Source organism: Pygocentrus nattereri, chromosome 27 (assembly GCF_015220715.1).
Source record: "Pygocentrus nattereri isolate fPygNat1 chromosome 27, fPygNat1.pri, whole genome shotgun sequence".
In the NCBI taxonomy this organism is placed as follows: Eukaryota; Metazoa; Chordata; class Actinopteri; order Characiformes; family Serrasalmidae; genus Pygocentrus; species Pygocentrus nattereri.
Genome location: NC_051237.1, coordinates 27,195,796 through 27,218,295, shown reverse-complemented (window position 1 = coordinate 27,218,295; position 22,500 = coordinate 27,195,796). Strand labels below are relative to the sequence as shown.

The 22,500-nt window shown below is 42.5% G+C and overlaps 1 protein-coding gene across 2 annotated transcripts in view; it reads right to left on the bottom strand.

Moving 5' to 3' along the window:
• Window positions 1-22,500, bottom strand: part of zfpm2b (zinc finger protein, FOG family member 2b) — a 102,641-nt gene that overhangs the window by 19,027 nt on the left and 61,114 nt on the right. For both annotated transcript variants that reach the window (XM_017682191.2, XM_017682190.2), the window contains exon 5: window positions 19,388-19,484. In XM_017682191.2, coding sequence (XP_017537680.1) covers window positions 19,388-19,484 — 97 coding nt within the window. The remainder of the gene's footprint in view (window positions 1-19,387; window positions 19,485-22,500) is intronic.

Genomic DNA, 22,500 nt, shown 5'->3' with positions numbered 1-22,500 from the left:
TCTTGGCTGTAAATGTGTTTCGGGCTGTGTTGATGTCCTAGCAGGACAAATTTAAAATAAACAATATAAATTTTATAAAATGTCTCTCAACGTTTCACTTCTTATGAGCCTGAAGTTTCTTCTCATTCCCCTGATTCTTGTTCTAATTTTCCCGTTTTCTACCTTAACTGCTGCACCATTTAAGGTGGAACGGGAAAACTGGAATAAGAAACGACTTCAGCTTCACGACTTTACTGTTTCAGTTTCACGTTCCAGATTAAACGTATCAGGAAACCAGCTGGACTGATTATAAACACTGATGAGTCCAGTCGTCTCCAGATTATCGACGTCCGTCTTAAATCTCTCTCTCTGCCGTTTCGTAGCTACTATCTGGGCGAGACTGTTGTCTGTGTTGCTATGGTGACCAGCCGTCTGCGCTGATCTTCAGGGTTAAAGGGTGAATCAGCAGTTCTACATTAACTCCAGCGTTTAAGACCATTTACTGTTAAACTGTGTTGAAGGATCAGCAGAGCTTTATTTTACTGTAGAGGAGGATTATTTTATTATTACCTACTGATCTGATTCAGCTGTGGAGCCACGACAGGGCGGTGAAAGAGCCTCATGATGGCAACCCCTGGTCTAGGTGAACTTTAGCCCTGATTTTCTGGAAAATACTAAACAGAGAAAAGTGCCTGATTTTTGCTGCAAAGAAAACTTTCCACTGGCTTTATACCCTGAAACCTCACATGGTGAGTTGCCTGCAACATAATTTTCCAACAGTTACAACAAAGCAATTCCAAAACAGGGTTGTGCTCAAAACGTTCAGTTACTGCCAAATTAGCAGCTCATATTTTTGATACACTTTATTGTTCTCACTATAAACTCATCTGCAACCTGTATTTACATATTTCCTGCATTTGCAGCCGGTACTGCTGTTCGTTTTTCATCTGCCTGTCATCTGTCCTCTTTTACTGTGCAGTTTTCATCTGTTCTCTCACGCGTTCTGTACTAGAAACACAAGTTCATCGAGGAGCGCATTTCATCTCCTCTCCTGTAACCGTTTCCATCTTTGGATCCCAAAAGAATCTGAGCTCTGTGTAAAAGTGGGGGCGTCAAATGAGGATGGAATAAATCCAGCTGCAAAAATCACAATAACAGCAGACTGGAAGAACAAACAGCTGGCAAACAGCTGGCAGTGTAGAAGGCTGGTTATTAAACACGCTGGTCACAGGGATCAGCTTTGACAAGCTCGTGTTTGCTGTGGTATTTCAGGAGACGTTGAGACAGTTGTGGTCTGGGGAGGCTTCTCCTTTTCACCCACCCAATAAGCCGTCTCCCGTTTTATTGTCTTGTCCATTGATCTGATGAAATCAATGGTTTGGGAGCACGTAATTCGGTCATCAGCGTTTGATTGGCTGTTTCATAAAACTGTATATAAGTCCAGTCGGGAAATTTCCTCACTACTAAATATTCCACAGTCCACTGTCAGTGGGATTATAACAAAGTGGAAGAGACTGGGAACGACAGCAGCTCAGCCACGAAGTGGTCGGCCACGTAAAATGACAGAGCGGTCAGCGGATGCTGAGGGGCATAGTGCGCAGAGGTCACCAACTTTCTGCAGAGTCAATCACTACAGACCTCCAAACTTCATGTGGCCTTCAGATCAGCTCAAGAACAGCGTAGAGAGCTTCATGGAATGGGTTTCCATGGCCGAGCAGCTGCATCCAAGCCTTACATCACCAAGCACAATGCAAAGCGTGGAATGCAGTGGATTAAAGCGCCGCCACTGGACTCTAGAGCAGTGGAGACGTGTTCTCTGGAGTGACCAATCACGCTTCTCCATCTGGAAATCCGATGGACGAGTCTGGGTTTGACGGTTGCCAGGAGACGGTACTTGTCTGACTGCACTGTGCCGAGTGTAAAGTTTGGTGGAGGGGGGATCATGGTGTGGGGGTGTTTTTCAGGAGTTGGGCTCGGCCCCTTAGTTCCAGTGAAAGGAACTCTTAAAGCTTCAGCACCAAGAGATTTTGGACAATTTCACGCTCCCAACTTTGTGGGAACAGTTTGGGGACGACCCCTTCCTGCTCCACCATGACTGCGCTCCAGCGCACAAAGCAGGTCCATAAAGACGTGGATGAGCCAGTTTGGTGTGGAAGAACTTGACTGGCCTGCACAGAGTCCTGACCTCAGCCCCATAGAACACCTTTGGGATGAATTAGAGTGGAGACTGTGAGCCAGGCCTTCTCGTCCAACATCAGCGTCTGACCTCACAAATGCGCTTCTGGAAGAACGGTCAGAAATTCCCATAAACACTCCTAACCCTTGTGGAAAGCCTTCCCAGAAGAGCTGAAGCTGTTATAGCTGCAAAGGGTGGGCCAACATCATATTAAACCCTATGGATTAAGGATGGGATGTCACTCAGCTTCATATGCGTGTGAGGCAGACGAGCGAATACTTTTGGAAATATATATATAATATTTAGATTTTATATATACTTGTATATTTTAAACATATGCATCATATTACAAAGTAGTATTATTACTGATAATGTAAACCCATTGTTCCTCAAGGCCCCCCCTCCTTTTTTCTCTCGTTCCCTTCTCTTTTTCTTGTCTCAGGCTATTTTTTCTTTCAACTTTTTCCTGTTTCTCTCTCCTCTTTTCCCTTCTCTCGTTCTGCTTTTCCTCTTCTCTCTCTCTCTCTCTCTCTCTCTCTCCCCCTCTCTCTCTCTCTCTCTCTCTCTCTCTCTCTCTCTCTCTCCCATTGGCCCTGGATCCTCCACCATCTGCCCTCACACCTGTGCCCCGACTGATCCACCAGCCTGCACACACACACACTCTTTTTCTGTGAGATGCTGCCAGGTGTGTGTGTGTGTGTGTGTGTGTGTGGAGTTCTGTATATTGATGAATCAGTATCATTAGTTATTGATCAGCAGTGACGCCTGATAAACTGAACTGACACTGCAGCGTTTCACTGTCCACTCACTGTGAGGAGCCGGTTTACTGAGACCTGCAGTACTGACTGAACTAAACCCCTCTGACTGACAACCATCATACCCCCCCCCCCCCCCCCCCCCCCCCCCGCTCTCTTTCTCCTTCTCTTCTCTATTTCTCTTCTTTCTCCACTTCTCCCTTTTTTCTCCATCTTTCTTTCTCTGTTTGTCTTTTTCTGTCACTCTCTTCTTTTGGTTTATTTCCTTTGTTTTTCTTTCTGCTTCTCTTTCTCTCTCTCCCTTTTCTTTGTTTCTCTCCCTCCTTCGCTTTTCTTTCCGTCTCTATTTCTCTCACGTTTCCTTTCCTTTTCTCCTTCCGTCTCCCAATCTGTTTCTTTCCTTTTTCATTTTTTATGTCATTCCCTCTCACACACAATTTCTCTTCCTCTTTTCCTTTCTCTGTCTCTTTCTTTCTTTCATGCTTTCTCTCTCAGGCCATTTCTCTTCCCCTTCCTGTCTCTCTCTTTCCTTCTTTTGTTCTTTCTGTCTCTATTTCTCTCTCTCACACATTTCCTTTCCTCTTCTCATTCTGTCTGCCTCTCTCCATTGTTTCTTTCCTCTTCTCCTTCTTTATTTCATTCTTTCTTTCCCCCCCACCCCCCACCCCCTTGTCATTGCTGTCTAAGCTGATGACCTCTGGCCCTTTCAGTCTGAGTGCTGATGTCGCCCCGTCTCCAGCCGAGAGAACAGAGCCGTTTATGAAGGAGCTCCGTTATCACTGTTTACACCATTAAAACACCATGTGATCTTCACACTGTGTGAACATTTCATGAACAACAGAAATGAATACACATTAAAGGGGAATTCCACAGAATTTTCAGATTTTCGGAGAGGTTCAGAGGGTTTGGTGTGAAAATGTTCAGACGTCTTTACAGTGGTGGTGATGGGAACCAGGCGTCGCCATGACTACAACACAGATATAGACACTTTATTTACCATCCAGAACCACCAGAGAACCTACACGAGTCTTCTGAGTTCATATGGAATGCTGATGATGGAAAACAGTGGAAAATCTGGAATAATGAGTTTTCTTTGGGGACTATTTTGCCGCACGGCGCCCTGCATGTCTCCCTCCACCATGAATGGAGTTGAAGTTCTCTAAACTCTCATAAAACAGCGTCTCAGTCATCAGGCAGTGAATTCAGAACCAGTTCATGTAGGAACTTTCTGTGAGGAGCTTTTAGAGGGACGTCTGGTTCCCATCACCACCACTGTGAGCAGCTCTGACTCAGACTCGGAGCGTTTCACCCCAAACCACTCGTAATGACTCTGTTTACGCCTGAACCACTTAATTATGCAGAAATTTTGAAGAGTCAGTGAAATTCCACTTAAATTCCTTCTCAGTATGTGAGACCGTACAGCACAGCGATACAGTTCATTAGTCCATAACTGCTGCTCCATTTCATAAGAATTGTGTTTCAAAAAAAAAAGCCTCCTTATTTAATGTTTTAGCCCCTTTATACACAAATACAAGGAAAAGGCGCGCTGCCTTATATCATTACATATACACACTTATTTTCATATAAACATGTTCATATATGTGTATTTATCACTGTGTAAATGTACGTAATCCGTGTCACAGTGTTGGTTTGTGTATCTTCTGTATTTCAGTCAGTGAGGGCAAAATTGACCCCGTGCAGAGAAACGTCCTCCGACAGCTGAGCAGCACTTTACAAGCTTCAGCCCCATAAAGCCCTGCAGGCTGCACAGCAGCACCGTCATCATGTGTAAACCTGCCAGACTCGGACAACAAACTGCATTTATATCCCAAATTGCCAACAGCAGCCATGAGCCACGGATACTTCAGTGTGTTTGAAATATCAGGATCACATCAGAATCCAATCACGTTTATTTCTAAATCACATTTAAACAGGTGTGAAGGTGAGTGAAAATCATAGGTGTGTAGCCCCCTCAAAGTAGTTAATACAAACATATAGTCACATTAGACTCTAAATAGAGGCATTAATATACACCAGTATTGCACCATTCATATAAATATACATTAATATAAGTTATGAAATAAAAGCTATGATATGTACAGCTGCACACATTTCCATATATGGGGGCAGTCGTGGGCTGGAGGTTAGGGAGCCAGCCTTGTGACCGGAAGGTCGTCGGTTCGATCCCCCCTTTAGAGCAAGACACCTAACCCCCAACTGCTCCCCAGGTGCTGTGGATGGGGCTGCCCACCACTCCGGGCAAGTGTGCTCACTGCCCCCTAGTATGTGTGTGTTCACTAGTGTGTATGTGGTGTTTCACTGCACGGATGCGCAGAGGTGAAATGTCCCCATTGTGGGACTAATAAGGGTCACTTCATATGCAATTAGTGAGTCTGTGGTAGATAAATGAGAAGCAGGGTATACAGAGGACAGGATATCCATCTATCTGTCGAATTGCTGCTGTCTGAGCAAAACCTTGTATCTCCAAAAAGGAGATATGATAGAAGATGCACAAGATGTCAGTCTATATGTGCAGGTGTAGGTTTGCCAGAGGAAAGATACAGAGAGACCAGAGTGAGTCTGTTTGAGGTGTGGATGCAGTGGGGATTGTCCATGGAGATCATCATGATGAATCGCCATCATCATCATCATCATCATCATACATCGTTGTTACCGGAGTAGAAATAGAATAACTTCAATATGCATAAATGTGACATTGTGTTATTCCAAGTAATTCTTTACATTGTAAGTGTAATTTAGTTTCATCCAGGTTTCAAGCAAGTTGCATGAAAGTTTCACCGCGTAAAGAACAGAACGGCCTTAAAGAGATTCTTATTTAAATATGAAAAGTTATTTTAAAAGCTGAAGTTTGTTTAGGACAGTCCACTTTCTGGCCACTTGCCCAAATGTTGAACCCTGACTTACATCAGACACGGACTCAAAACTGGTGGGACAGCGGCTTGTCTGGCTCAAGACTTGGGACGCTGCGGACTGGGCAGTTCTCAGGCTGTTTTTGGGTTCGTACCAAAATGACAGGCCCGGTTAAGGGTGCGCGAGTTCCTTCCGTTACCACGGTTACCATCGCCAGGAACAGGCCTGTCTGAGAGGAAACATCACTGAAAACTTTGTCACCATATCAGCATCTCCAGCAAAGACTTTGGGAAGAATTTAGGAAGAGGGATGGTCCCATTCATGCCCGAATATGTGTATATGTGGCACATCTGAAGCTGAGCTGGTCTTAATGAGATGCAGTGTCTCCCACTTAACCCAACCATGCAGCCTCCCTCTCTCTCTCTCTCTCTCTCTCTCTCTCTCTCTGTCTCTCTCTCTCTGATAGAGTCTGGGGCTGTTTATTAAATGATGGAATTTGGCTGTTTCACACGAGGAATGTTATCAGGCGGAGAACAATCCTGCCCATGGTTTCACCCTCACGGGCTCGCCCGCCTGCTCATTAGCCACAGCCTTTTTTTAATCCAGAAGTTTCTTATCAAACGTGACACCTGCATCTCCGAATGGCACTTTTCCCTCGTTCATTGGCATGTATTTGGGCGAGCAGACTCCAAGGTGCTTTGTGGAGATTAAGAGGGAGAGACAGAGGGAGAGAGAGAGAGAGAGACAGACAGAGAGAGAGAGAGAGGGAAAGGGAGAGAGTGTGAATGCTTATTTTATCATTTAGCGGGTCTGGACCGTATCCAAGGAGTTTTTGTCTTGTTGTTGTAATTAGAAAGCCTTTTAAGCGATAACAGCTGCTGTAGAATATGAATATGGAGGGAAGCGAGGCAGATAGACCCCCCCCCCCCCATCCCCCACCCCACCCCCAAATTTACATACCGCTGCTTTAAACGGGGACGGCGAGGCAGCTAACTGGCTAGCTGGGGCCCCTTTTAGCATTCCTGATTGAAGTTGTTCTCGACAGTCTCCCGTCTCGAGCGTCACATGTGAAGCGTTCGGATTCTCAGCCGCGACTCGACAGTCAACAGCTTCGACATGCAATTAGGCTCCCAGACGAGGTTTCGGACGGCCTAGACGACTCCGTCAGTTCCCACGGTCCCCAGCGTACCTGGATTGAGTTATAGAGAGCGCTCGCTGGCTTGTCACTTCAAAAAGGTGGAACCGAAGTCTACCAGCGCGCTTTCTGAGAGAAAACGTTATCACCTTACAGTAATCACGACTAATCAGCAGCCCAGCATCCACCCAGTAAACAAGGACACAATAGCGAGGCCTCGCCGGGGGACTTTACACGCCGTGATTGACGCGCCATGCAAATCACGTCATTATCTCTGCCAGCAGATCTTCACTCAGAACCTTCAGGAGGCTGTACGGTTCCTCACGCATTCCACCAGTGCAGCCCCCTCCCTCATACGAGTTTACAAACAATATACAAATATATCCACACAAATGCATCTTATATCTGAAGAGCTTCGTTCCGAAAAGCCGCATATTCATTTGTAAAAAATTTGCATATGCGGAATTTTCAAAAAGCAATGTGTATTACTCGTATATTGCAATGTAAAAGCAATTTATAAAGGAAAACACGTTATTTTCTCTAAGAAACGTGGAGGTGTTGCTGTTTTGTATGTGTAAAGCTCACTCCCAACAACACGCATCATAAAAAGAGAAAATTCTTGAAATTCATGTAAAATTACATTATATTTTTTTTAATATATTCATAATTCATTTAAATATATTCCATTTTCATTTGCGTAGAATCTACAAATATGCAACTGCTTTTTAAGTTACATTTTTTGTATGTTTTGGTTGATATACACTAGCATTCTGTAAGTTGTGCTCACGCCATATTTACCATTTTTGGTATTTTATAAGCAGTAATAACTTGTACAATATGATATACATATTACAAGGCTACTTTTAGATGCTCTGTAAGAATGTATCCACACAAATGTCTTCCATCTTCCAAAAACGCTGCATATCCTTTTGTAAAAATGTAGCATACCGAATTTTTTAAAAGCTATGCTATATATCTAAAAGCTATTTTTTATGTAAAAGTAATGTAAAAGCAAAGCCAACTAAATTCCAACCCATTTAGAACATATTCCAGTATATTCCGTTTTCTTCTGCATGAAATTTACAAATATATGACGGCTTTAATTCTCATGTTTTGTATTTTTTGGTTGATATACACTTGCCGACTTATATATATATGATATATGATATATTATAAGATATATGACTTGCCGTATTTAACATTTTGGTATTTTATATGCACTAATAATAATAATAATAAAAATAATACATTTTATTTATATAGCACACTTTTCATGACAACTCATGGTGCATTACAGAAAAATAAAACAAAAATCATAAAACACATCTAAGAAATTATACGTAAAATTATTTTTAAAAATGCGTAGAAGATCCAGAATTTACAAAGTAAAACAATTCATGAAAACAGTTCTAAAAAGAAAGTCTTAAAATTCTCATTATAAAGAGACCCAGAATTATTTAAAACAAGAATTAATATCTAAAAACAGGTCTAAAAAGAAAAAGATTCATTTTAAAAAGAGATAACCATATATAACCATAAGAATATATACAATATGGATATAAATATTACTCTTCACCACAGGCTACTTTTATGTTTCATTCAGTGCTCAGTTCAAATGTACAGTAATTGCAGTCATATGTAAAAGTCTGACTGTTGTTTTGTTGTTTTCTTTTACATTTAAACACACATTAATGTTTATTTGCTGAATTTAGCATATTGGGTAGAAAATAAATAAAACATGAAATATTTATCTAATAAGTTAACCCTTTAAATGGGCAGAGCCCACCGACGGTGTGTTTATCACACACTTCTACAACCTAGGAGTAGCTCAGTCAGTTTGCACTGAAGAGCCTGTAGTTACTGAATAATAAGCTCTAGTCTGTAACGAGCCTGAGATTTTAAGGTGTTAAACTCAGCAATTAAATAGAAATGTGTAGAAAAAAACGCCAGATTTCAGTGTGTTCCCTATTTTCACTGCAACAAAACGTGTAATTTGACCAACTTTAGCACACAACTCTACTGATTTACACTGAAATATGAGGAATTCTGGATGTTAATTTTTATTAGAACGTCTTTCTTGAGGTTCCTGGTTATCTAACAAACGTCTACAGCTCTGTTCACCTTTCTAACGTTTCTGCAACGTTTTGTTTTTATGCACCAAAAATCTGGAACACATCACCAATAAACATCAGTAAAAACATAAAAATAAAAAAAAGTTAAACCGATTTTTTTACTTTCATATTTAGTTTTTTGCATTGTTTCCTTTGTTTTTACTGGGATTTTACTTTTACTTTAATTTTCTCTGCATTTTTATTTATAGATTTTTTTATTTATACTTTTATATCCATCTTTTTATCTCTCCCTCCTCTGTTGTTTTTATTTTGTATTGTGAGGCACTTTGAGCTGCATTTGTGATGTATATTGATGTATATAAATTAACATTATTATTATTAATATTATTATTATATTACGTTCCAAATTAATCAGTATTTATGAATCATTAGTATGAATGGATAAAAGCTTATTGTAAGTAATGGTAATTATACATTTGAGCAAAGAATAAACAATATGTGCAAACCTTGGTACTGAAACCTGTTTGTTCTGCTGTAAGATGGAAAAACAATAATTCACATGATCAACAAACGGCGTCAAGAACCTCGAACAGCACCCAGACCAAGAGAACCATAAGACGCCCACGCTAGCATCTTATATTACAGTGCATTCTTAAAAAAGATGGTTCTTCAAGTGTTCTTCAGTAAAGATAATGGTTCTATACAGAACCATCAACACCCAAAGAACCGCCTGCTTGATTTGCATGGTGAAAATGTTCTTCAGACTGATGGGAAATGTGCTTTAAACGGTTCTATAGAGAACCTTTTTGACAGTGGTTCAATGTCAATGTCAAGTTTAGAAGAACCCTTTTGGGTGCTATATAGAAAAGAAAAGTTTTATGTAGTTTATAGTTCTATATAGAACCGTCTGTGGCACATTCATGCATATTTGCCATCAATCTAAAGAACCCTTTCATGACACAAAGAACACTTTAATTATGCAAAGGGTTCTTTGATTGTTTATGGTTCTATATATTACCCAAAAGGGTTCTTCTGTTGTTACAATGTCAAGCTTGTATCAGTAGAACAACCCTTTTCGGTGCCATGTAGAACCATTTTCAATAAAAGGTTCTACACAGAACCTTCTATAGCACATGCATATTTTCCATCAATCTAAAGAACCCTTTCATGATGCAAAGGGTTCTTTGATTGCTTATGGTTCTATATATCACCCAAAAGGGTTCTTCTGTTGTTACAATGTGAAGCTTGTATCAGTAGAAGAACCCTTTTCGGTGCCATGTAGAACCATTTTCAATAAAAGGTTCTACACAGAACCTTCTATAGCACATTCATGCATATTTTCCATCAATCTGAAGAACCCTTTCATGATGCAAAGGACCCTTTAATCACGCCGAGGGTTCTTTAAGTGTCCGTGGTTCTACATAGAAGCATTTTCTTCACTAAGAAACCCTTGAAGAACCGTGTTCTCTAAGACTTTCCACGACTTCTTTTCTATAACTCATACGATGTTCCTCTGTTTACCAGCAGGTGTTAATGATCTGAATAGGCTTTGAAAATTTGTGCTGCAACAAAATAAAAGTCCCCTGTTGGTGGAACGTTTCTCCTTGACTCTTTAAACCGCCGGCGTTTAGGTAGTGAGCGGTCGCAGCGGTCTGAACAGACGTGGTGCCACTAGAAAACAACGGAGGCTACTGTAGAGAGAAATCCCGACAGAATTTCTCCCACTTTTATCTGGGGATATACAGTATCACGGCTCAGGATGCTCTCTTTTTTCCAGGTAATAGGATAGAGGGAGAGTGAGGGAGGGAGGGACGGAAGGAGGGAGAGATTTGGAGAAAGGGCGGAGAGATACCCCTCAAGCGAGCGTCTCTGTAGGGAGAGGATTATATGCCTCTGCTCCACTACCTTCCAGCTCGGCTCTCCATTGGTTTCAGGAAAAACTCAATTAAACTTTGTCTCTGCCAAATTCGTCCGCGGCGTGTATCAAATAGAAACTCCTCTAGCGTGATGATAATGTTCGGGAGCAGGCGAGGACTTCCTCACACTCCCCCCACCTTAAAGTGTTTTTATTTTTGCGGGGAACTAGAAAAATAACACATCCTAGGAACGAGAAAAACGCCGCCTGTTAAAAGAGAGGGTTAGCAGTGGCATTAGCGGGGAAAACCTGCGGAGGTATAAAAAGCCAAACGGAGGCTGCGCCGGAATCTCCAACGTGGTGCCATTTCAGAAGAACAGAAAACTGTTTTTAGCTTTTGATGAAATTTAATAAAAGTGAATTTATCCTTTTTTAGAGCTGAACAGTTTGGTGGAAACATTTTCCACAGTTTGCACAGCAGGTAAAAGAGGCCCGAATCCGAATCCGGATCCGAATCCGATCTTTTTCTCCGTGTGTGACTCAGATGTGTGTCTGAGCGTCAGTGTGAACAGATAAACACACTGGATCTGACATTATCCGTTCAGATTTGAGACGCTTTCATATGTGGTACTGAAACCTGACCCGTATCCGATCTGCGGCGATGCAGCTCCGACTGAACGGCCAGCGTTTTTTACGTCAGTCCAGCTCCACATTCGTCATAATTTCACTGCTGAGACTTCAAAACATTTGGGCTGATATTTCTGTATAAAATTAGAACAGACTCCTCAAGACTCTCCGCGTTCGAAGAGATTTCTGAAGAAATGCCGAACGCGGCCGCAGGAGATCGAGGCTGCGGCGTCGGAGAACGCTCAACAGTCTGAAAGCAAACTTTAAAGAATCCGAGGACGTGAACCGAAGAAGTGACCGCGGCCTTTTTACGACTCGAACACAGTCTGGGTGATGAGCCCAGCGGTCAGTCAGTGAAGCTTCATGATGCTCCTGTGATGCTGGTGAAGATGAAGCTGATCCTCTGGGAGCGACTGGCGTTCGTTGGCAGTTGTGATTGTTTACCTCTGGACGAGCCGCGTGACGCTGTCCTTTTACGCATGAGGGTCAGTTTAGGGGCTGATCTGTTCAGACTGTCGCATACAGACCGCTTATAAAAGATCATCTGAACAGCCAAACCAAAAAAAATGGACTTGGTGAGAAAATCAGATTCGGGCCACTTTTATTTGCTGTGTAGCCTAGTTGTGATTTTTCTGACCAGTGTTGTGATTTAAATGTGATTATTTTCTATAAATTGTATTAATTAAGACCAACACATCCGTACTTTCTGTCTTGAGGGCTGACCGCTAATTAAATTTTGCTAGTTAATGAGCTCTGTGTTATTAGATTAAATATCCCAAATTAAAACATATCACAGCTGTAAATAAAATTGACTATATTTCCAAAAATTGCAACTTTTGCCTTTTGAAAACTGAACTGTGATTTTGCTATAAAAACAATCGGTCAGCCCTACTTCCAATTAATTCTGGACCATTTTTGTTGGTCAATTCATCAAGAAACATAATAGAGAGGGCAGCTGGCATTTTCAAATAGTGTAACCAAAAAATTAAAATGCCGTTATGACTGAACAGTGTTTTTAGTTTTCAGTTCAGTTTTAGTGCTATGGTGTTTTCTAAATGTGTCCCAAATAGGGCCGGATATGGAAAACTGAAATACTTTCATGGTACCAAGCAAGTTATTTCAAGATTTCAGTGTCATCCTAAAATTCCACATCATTCAGGACCAAATTTCAGTAGTAGAGGGTATCAAAAGATACTGTGAACGAATCCGTATCTGTGTCGGTATCAGTCTCGGAAATACAGAGTGAGGAACCGAGACTCTACAGGAGAAACTCCCTAATTACATGAGGAAGAACTACTGAGAGGAACCAAGACCCAAAGGACAAGCCCTCTAAAAGCAGAGGAACACTGAGAGAAACAAAGGAGACACTTTCTAAGAGCATGAAGAAGACCACTCAGATGTGTGTGTGTGTTGTGCTGGTCTGAGTGGATCAGACAGCTGCTGGAGTTTTTAAACACCTCAGTGTCGCTGCTGGACTGAGAACAGTCCACCAACCAAAAATATCCAGCCATCCTGTGACTACAGATGAAGGACCAGAGGATGACCAACACAAACTGTGCAGCAGCAGATGAGCTGTCGTCTCTGACTTTACATCTACAAGGTGGACCGACAAGATAGGAGTGTCTAATAGAGTGGACAGTGAGTGGACACCGTGTTTAAAACTCCAGCAGCACTGCTGTGTCTGATCCACTCACACCAGTGCAACACACACTAACACACCACCACCACGTCAGTGTTACTGCAGTGCTGAGAATGACCCACCACCCAAACAGTACCTGCTCTGTGAGGGTCCATGGGGGTCCTGACCACTGAAGAACAGGGTAACAGAGTATCAGAGAAACAGATGGACTACAGTCTGTAACTGTAGAACTACAGAGTGCAGCTATACGGTCAGTGGAGCTGATAAGGTGGACAAGCAGGTGGTCAGCCTGCTGCCTTCCGCCCACTGAGTGCTGGGATAGGCTGCAGCACCCCCACAACCCAGGAGCATAAGCAACTTAGACAACGATGATGGATGAATGAATGTTGACGCAGCCAACATCAGACGGCGTGTAGAGGCGGCAGAAATCACTGAACTTACGATGACGATCACAGAGAAACGAGCATCTGGGTTCGACCCAGTGAACTGACCGCGGACACAAACCAAGCCGGTGAAATGGGTCTGTCTGATTTCAGGCTGGCTTTAATCAGCCGGCAGCTCTTCGGCTGAAAGTCTGGTGACTCTTTATTTTGAGTGGCTCTTTTTAGATGAGACAGATATCAGTGATGTAGCAGCAGTGAATACATTCACATCATCATCGAGAGACTTTTCATTAACCGCCGGAGTAAAACGTCTATAATCTGCTGAATTCAGCTGTTTTTTGTGTCCGAGTTCGGGTCTGTAGATGTTTTAATCTGAGAGGAACTGAACATGAAACAGGTTTAATACTAACCCCCAACATCCTCACCCAGCTGATACAGACACAACGACACCATCCTGTACCTGGAGATGCACTGGATTAGGGTTTGGTTAAGGTTTGGATTAGAATTAAGGCCAGGGTGAGGGTTAGGATTAGGTTTTAGGTTGAGGTTAAGGTTAGGGGCCAGGTTGAGGGTTAGGATTAGGTTTTAGGTTGAGGTTAAGGTTAGGAATAGGGCCAGGGTGAGTGTTAGGATTAGGTTTTGGGTTGAGTGTAAGGTTAGGAATAGCATTAGGGCCAGGGTGAGGGTTAGGACTAGGTTTTGGGTTGAGATTAAGGGTAAGATTAGGGCCAGGATGAGCAGTAGGATTAGGTTTTGGGTTGAGGTTAAAGTTAGGGTTAGTATTAGGGCCAGGGTTAGGATTATGGCGAGGGTGAGGGTTAGGATTAGGTTTTGGGTTGAGTGTAAGGTTAGGAATAGCATTAGGGCCACGGTGAGGGTTAGGACTAGGTTTTAGGTTGAGGTTAAGGTTAGGAATAGGGCCAGGGTGAGTGTTAGGATTAGGTTTTGGGTTGAGTGTAAGGTTAGGAATAGCATTAGGGCCAGGGTGAGGGTTAGGACTAGGTTTTGGGTTGAGATTAAGGGTAAGATTAGGGCCAGGATGAGCAGTAGGATTAGGTTTTGGGTTGAGGTTAAAGTTAGGGTTAGTATTAGGGATTAGGGCCAGGATTATGGCGAGGATGAGGGTTAGGATTACGTTTAGGGTTGAGTGTAAGGTTAGGAATAGCGTTAGGACTAGGTTTTGGGTTGAGATTAAGGTTAAGATTAGGGCCAGGGTGAGCAGTAGGATTAGGTTTTGGGTTGAGCTTAAAGTTAGGGTTAGTTTTAGAGCCAGGGTTAGGGTTAGGGCCAGGATGAGGTTTAGGATTAGGTTTTGGGTCGAGTTTTTAAGGTTAGGGTTAGGATTATGTTTGGTTACCTTATGTAATTTATCAACAACAGATCTACTTAATGTTGGTAATGTATCGAGAACATCTACAAGACATTTACTTCAGAGTATTCAGATGCTTCACTACTGCTACTTCACTCATTTGTTATTGATACTCTGTTAAGAGTTTATTAATCGTCTACACTCAAAGTGTTACCCACGTTTCTCTCTTCATCCATCAGTACACTCAGCGTAACCATCCATTCAGAGCACAGTGGTTTTTACTGAGCTGCCACATTAATACAGAATTCAACTGAGTATTTTACACTGCTCATCAAATCAGATTTCATGGCCGGACAGATGTTTTCACTACTGCGTTAAGTTTTACACATAATTATGTTGAAGAAACCTTTTTCCAGTTCTTCCTTTTTAAAGCTTGCACCGCACAAGCCACACATTGGCTGAGTAAATTGCAGGACCTTCATCTGACCCCTGACTGTTATCCAGCAAACTCAGGAAACTGTATGTGATAAGCAGTCCTGCACCGTTTCCCCTGATTTTTCCCTTTTTTCCCTCTGTGCTGGCCTAAGATTCACCTTACCACAACAGCTCCCCCCTTTAGCTTTCATCACCGCCACAGACAGCTACGAGCTGTCAGATAGCAGCCCGTCAGAGAGGGGGGCTGGGGATGGGGGGGTGCACAGAGGTAGAATGATGGAGAGAGCGAGCGATAGAGCGAGAGATGATAAATCAAACTCCAGACGATGAGGTCTAACACCATCTAATGACCAGAGTGAAGCTGCAGCGCGGCTGAGACAGAGACACTGCAGCTTTAAGCCGTGTCACCTTCTGATCCAGCCATCCACCATGATCAAACCCGGATTTACAGCGCCTCACAACATCCAGCAGCTTAATAATCTCATATATTTCTCCCTCTGCGCTCAACACTTCCAGTCTCGACAGTCACTCAAGATAAGCTAAAATCACTCTGACTGGATTGAGAGCACATATAAAACACATGCTTAAGAATTTTACTGCACTCTTTTCCCCCCAGTCCTCTTTTCTGAAGCTTTAGGGGAACACAGCCCAGTCCTATTATATATATATATATGTGTGTGTGTGTGTGTGTGTGTGTGTATTCGTATCCATCAATATACCCTCAAAACGTACCCCTACCCCTTGTTTTCGAGTGTTGCCCCTTGTTCCTGAGCTACAGGGCAGTGGTTGAGATCTTCCTCTGAAATGAGCCCCTCTAATAAAAGAGCATCACTTCATTAACAGCTACTAGCGCCGCTCTGTAGGCGGCCCTGCCCGTCTGCAGGGACAGCAGAGGAGGGGAAAGTTCAGCTCCTCACTGCTGGGCTTTAGTTACATTTAGGGATCATACGCCTTCAAAGAGGGGGGCAATTATTTATTATCACCCACCCCCTAATTCTTCAGTGATGTGAAGCTGAAGTCAGAGATTCTCCAGATTCTTGTTCGAATTTTCCCGTTCCGCCTTAAATGGAGCAGCAGTTACATTCTGGCGCTTCAGGAGTCAGAACTGCTGGACTATTTAAGGTGGAACGGGATATTTAGCTAGTTAGCTACCGAGACATCAGCATGATATTAGTGATTTTTTATGCTTCTTATGAAGAAAAGGATCAAAATACCCTGAAACCACATTAAACTGAGATAAAGGAGCGGTTATCTTTGGTCCCTTGTGCTCCAGCTCGCCTTGTTTTTGTCATAACACTCAAGTTTGAAGTGTGTCTCTGAAAAACCTGCTTGGAGGGCTAAGTGGTAGGGGTGAGGGGTGAAATGGGAGCGGTCCCATTTGAGAGCCGGGGTCCTCTCTGTGTGGAGTTTGCATGTTCTCCCCGTGTCTGCGTGGGTTCCTCTGGGTTCTCCGGTTTCCTCCCACAGTCCAAAGACATGCAGTCAGGCCAAATGGACGTGCTAAATTGCCCCTGGGTGTGAGTGACTGTCTGTGTCTGTCTGTCTGCCCTGTGATGGACTGGCGACCTGTCCAGGGTGTATCCTGCCTTTCGTCCAATGACCGCCGGGATAAGCTCCAGCACCACAATGACCCTGAGGGAGAAGCGGCTTAGAAAATGGATGGATGGAAATCTAACAAAGTGGTAAATAAATCCAAAATATCTTTTAGATTTACTCAGTAACTACTATAATCTATAATCTATAACTATAATCCAGTATCTACTATCAATCATTCAGCAACTACTATGAATTATTCAGTTGCCAAGTAAATTAAAGTTCTGTAGTTGTGAGAGGGAGGAACTGCAGTGTGGACCCACATGGAACAAATCCCAGATAAGAAAACACTTCTGAATGTCAGAATCTTTGTGAAAACTGTGGGTTTGAAGAAGAAATTTCTTTCTGGGGCAGTCGATGAATTAATCAAGTACAAGCCATGTACTGGAGTTAAAGTCGAGACCCCCAAGGTAAAATAACCCTCCAGTAAAAGTAGAAGTTCCTCCCTTTAGACCTCCACTTGAGTAAAAGTACTAAAGTATTTCTCTTCAAATGTACTTAAGTATAAAGTAAAAGTACTAAAAGAGGAATTCTGGCTCTGATGTCCTGTTATCATTTTTATAACCAGACTGGCTTCATGAACTCATTTCAGGTGAAAGTCCTCCAGCGTCTCTCTTGGTAAACCAGTCTTTTAATAGAACGTCATTAATTAGTGACGCTGACGTCTATTAAAATGATCAGAAGCACAAAACACTGAAGGTAAACAGTTTCCATCAGGGAGAACCGAGTGGCTCTGAAATCACTTTTTACACACAAGCAAAGTTTCAGTTTCAGATTTATTTACAACTTAGTTCCAAGTTTAAGTTGAATAAAAACTGGCTTTAAACTCAGGATCACAGATGAGCTCCTTTACTATGTTGATCTGTAGGCGTCTGTTCATAAACATAAACCAGCCCAAACTCATTTACTATAAAATGAAATGGTGTTTGTAGAAATTCAGAAAAAAGCCGCGTCAGTCTCGACTGCATATGTGGACATATTTCTATATTGAGCTCTATTTACACAAAGTTAGGTTAGTTCATCATTTATGTTGAACAGACTCTCCCAAAGTTTTACGCTGCTGCGCTGACGTTGAACCGCGTGCTGCACTGGGTCGGTATGACCAACAGGTCAAAACCAGCTCTAAACAAAGTGACCGCTGGGCCTTGATTGGTGCTCTGGCTTTGCGCTTCTTTCGTTTTGACATGTTACGTTTTTATACACACAGAAACCAAAAGGAACGACAGATTTCTCAAAATGTAGGAGGAAAAAGTCGGATATTAGACTCTGAAATGTAGTGGAGTGAAAGGAAAAAGACGTCCAGAACGGAGAAACTTCAGTACAAATACACCAAAAATACTAAAGTACAGAAACTAATTACATTTACTCAGTTACTGTCCACCACTGTGAAAAACACATTAAATCAGGTGTGTCCAAACTTTCGACTGGTTCAGCACTACACTGGGACAAACTGGAGCTCTCGCCTCAAAAATGGGACAAAAGTACAGTTTGATATGAAATATTTTAAAGGCGAATCGTGGACACCTCGTAAAACTCTGGCTCTAACAGCCATCTGGATGTGTCTGCTGAAGCTGTAGACGTGCGGAGATATCTGGTGACTCTGCCCAATCAATTACAGCCTCCGTCAATTCATTAATAACTTCCCATTGAAAGCCCTTCAGTTCATCGGCGTTGTCTTTTAATTAAACACAATCGCGGCAGCGCTGCTCGCTGGCGGAGAAAGAGCCTCCTCGAGGGCGCCGCGCTGTTCGACTGCGCTGATAATGGAATTTGACATTGCTGGAGATGTTGAGCTATTATTCTGCCCCACTGTTTCGCTATGTTCTCTGATAAAGAGCGATAATGGCCCTTAAATCTCCTCTCTTTCCTTCCAGTCCTTTTCCTCATAAGCGCCAGAAACGTTCTCCGCTGAACTTACACATGTTCTGTAAGTAGATTAATCAATTAAGCTGCAGTGGATTAAAAAAAGTGGAGGAGTTTAGGAGAAATATCATTTTTACAGTCGGTGGAGAGAAAAAAGAGAAGCCAACAAAGAGTTATCTCCTGCTCAGTGAGACGGAGAGCGAAGCAGGGAAACGGCAGATAAAGCGGCTCTGTGGTTAAGAGGAGACCCGAGTTTCATCTCAGAACAGTGTCAGTCTGAGGGGTGGGAGTGGCTATTCAAATATATGGAAATCCAAACTCGTCTATGGTATATAGTTGCTGTGGGAACAAAACCTCAAATCACCATTTTTCTCGTTTTTCAGTTTTTGACATAATCCGAAAATGCCTGCTGCCCTTCACGTTGTTTGCAAATTTCATGATGAACGGAGCAAAAGAACTGGCTTGGAAAAAATTCTGGTTCCATTGACTTACATTAAAAATAAAGTAGGTCTTTTCTTTCTCCTGTAAAGTTATAATTTAGGAGATATGAGGTTTTGTTCCGCCAGCAATAACAGCTCAAATTATCAATGCAGTCATGAAAAATAAAACAATTGATTTATTGTTCCATCAGCCCAGCTCTGTGCTTTGGCCAGGGGTCGTAACCTGCTGAAAGAGAAAGGACGGAGGACGCTTACCTTTACTGTAAACCATGCAGTTATTCTTGGAGTCCTCTGCGCTGACCCAGGTCATCTCCCCCAGCCATCGCGGACCCCCACTCACCACCAACGGCATCTGAGAGACACACAAAACACTGTGCACTTAATGATCTGATGACTGCAGAAAATCATAATGTGAGTAATCCCATCAACATATTTACATATTTACACTTGAGTAATCAGATAACGAGGAAACTCCGGGTCTACATGAGTCAGACCGTAATCGGACTTTGCAACCAGCCAATGAACTCAAAGAAGAAGACGTGACATAAGAAATCTGATTACTGAGCTAAGATCCAGCTCTTGATTGGATTTCTTCATCAGATTTCTAGACCTTCTTACTCTTAAGAAATCAGAGTGCTGTTAACATGACCGTTTGAATTTTATCTAATTTTATCTACGTCAACGGTCATGAAAATCAACTTTTGTCCTTCCTCCGTCGTGCCTTCCTTCAGTCTGTGATCAACCCTTTAAAACGACGGTTCAGTAAAAACACAGACAAAAGTGGCATCGCTGAAAACAATAGCAGCGTGCAGTGCAGGAGCTTCGTGAAGCCTGAAATTTGTGTGTGTTTTACCTTTACAGATAAACAGTGTAGTGGCAAAAATTTCCCGTTAATATATTAAATCTATATCACTAGAGCTCAAAGGTTCATCTTTTATATCGAAGTCACAATATGAACGATTTTCAAATCACAAGAAGTGCAATTTTACTTATAGTCAATATAATCAGCAGTGTTGAACTTTGAGTGGGGAAATTTACCAACACCTGACCACCCACCTGGGTTAATGTAACAGTGACCTATCATTCCTGACCAACAGTGACCTAGTGACACCTGACCACCCACCTGGGTTAATATAACAGTGACCTATCATTCCTGACCAACAGTGACCTAGTGACACCTTAGCAACAACCTTAGTTAATATAACAGTGACCTATCATTCCTGACCAACAGTGACCTAGTGAAACCTGAGCACCAACCTGGGTTAATATAACAGTGACCTATCATTATTGACCAACAGTGACCTAGCAACAACTTAGCAACCACCTGGGTTAATATAAGAGTGACCTTTCATTCCTGACCACACACCTGGGTTAATATAACAGTGACCTATCATTACTGACCAACAGTGACCTAGCAACAACTTAGCAACCACCTGGGTTAATATAAGAGTGACCTTTCATTCCTGACCACACACCTGGGTTAATATAACAATGACCTAGCAACACCTTAGCAACCACCTGGGATATCATAACAACAGCTGCACAAACACCTTAGGAGCCACTTGTGATTACATAGCGATCTGACTAGCAACACCTCTGCAACCACCTGGAACTACACAGCAACCACCTAGTAACTCCACTTTGGATACCTTAGCAACCGCTTAGCAACGCTCTGGAAACAGTGTAAAATAGCACACTGACCACCTTCTAGTACTATAACACCAACCTACCACCCACCTAACAACTTTCTAGCAGTGCCCAGGCAATAAGCAGGAATACAACAGCAACTACATAGCAACTCCTTTCCAACCTCCTTGGATACCGTAGTTACTGTTTAGCCAGCACCTACCAATGTCATAGCCTGGCCCACGTACAACTATACCCTAGCAAAACCATAACAACTACCTGGAATACCATAGCAACCACCTGAAATTGTTATATAAACCTAATGATCACAAACAGTAAGTGAACATCTACAACTGCTTTGTCGTTATTAGCGGCTTTTAGTTCGCAAGCGTTCCCCTTCTAGTTTATTATAGAAAATAATCACAATTCATTTCAATTCAATTCGGAATACTTTGTTTATGTTGATGTTTATTCATTGTATTTTATCATATTGTATGTGTTTTGCTTCGCATGATGCCTAACAACGCCCTTTCCCCCTGACCCAATCACAGTCACGTACGGCCTCTCGTGGTTTGCTTTATTAAATCGCAACATGAGTCCGGAAAATTATAATAAGCTTTCTTTTCCAAATTATTCAGCCCAAAATATCATTAATATCAAGAAAAGATTTGCTCAGGCTCAGGATTTACAGTGCTTATTAACCGTAAACCCACCCGGGCTGCCCTCTGACAGATCACTCAGCTGCTGAGGGGTCTACGGTCACGTGTGTGTGCTGTGTGTAAGGTGTGTGAACAGGCTGCTCTCGGGTTCTGTCCTTCCTCTGAATGAGCACATTGTTGGGGTCCTCTCTGAGAACTGCAGCTGATCAGATCTCCTCCTCTGGGCTCGGAGAGAGAAGAGGCCATGCTCTGAGCGCTGATCTTTAGCCACATTGTACCTCCCTATCACCTACATCACTCCTTCCTGAGACGGGCAGCAGAGGAATTTAAAGAAAAGGACAGGAAGAGTGAAAGAGGCTCAAATCTGACTCAGGAACACTGACCGATCGCTCTGCTGGTGTTATTCACCTGCCCAGGTCACGATTCTCACCAGCCACCTTTACATGCATCTTAATAATCCGTTAATAATCCGACTAATAGATCAATCGGAATAGAATACGTCCATATATAGACTTCAGTCAGGGTAGTCTAGTCCGAATGATCGAGGTGGGTAAGCCTGTAAATAATCCGTTAAATAGAAGAATAATATCCGTGTAAACGCCTGTATCCGATTACATTCCCTATCGGAAAGTTTCAGTCCGTTCTGCATGAGCGTCGCGTCACAGTGAGAGTTTATACCGTTCAACACGGCGGAGCAGAAACTGGTCTGCAGAGGAGACGAAGTTCATGCTCTGATCTTTAAAAGACGGCGGTGGGACGGACGTCCAGCTTATGCGTCTCAGAGCACGACGTCTTCCTCTCGGCCTTCTTTAATAAGGACGTGTGAAGGACGTTTTCCTGAGTCTGACGTCATTTTAAAGCAGTTAAAAACACAATCACTGCTCACTGCTGCTCATCTCACTTTGAAAAGAAGAAAAAGAAGAGGGAGGAAGAATGATGAAGACAGGAAAGAAAGAGAGGAGAATAAAGGAGCGGACAAGAGGACAATCAGGAAGAAGTGGATAGGAAAAGAGTAAATGAGAAAGAAAGGCAACTGAAAAGATAGAAAGGAGATGAAAACAGAAAAAAAGGAAAAGAGAAGGA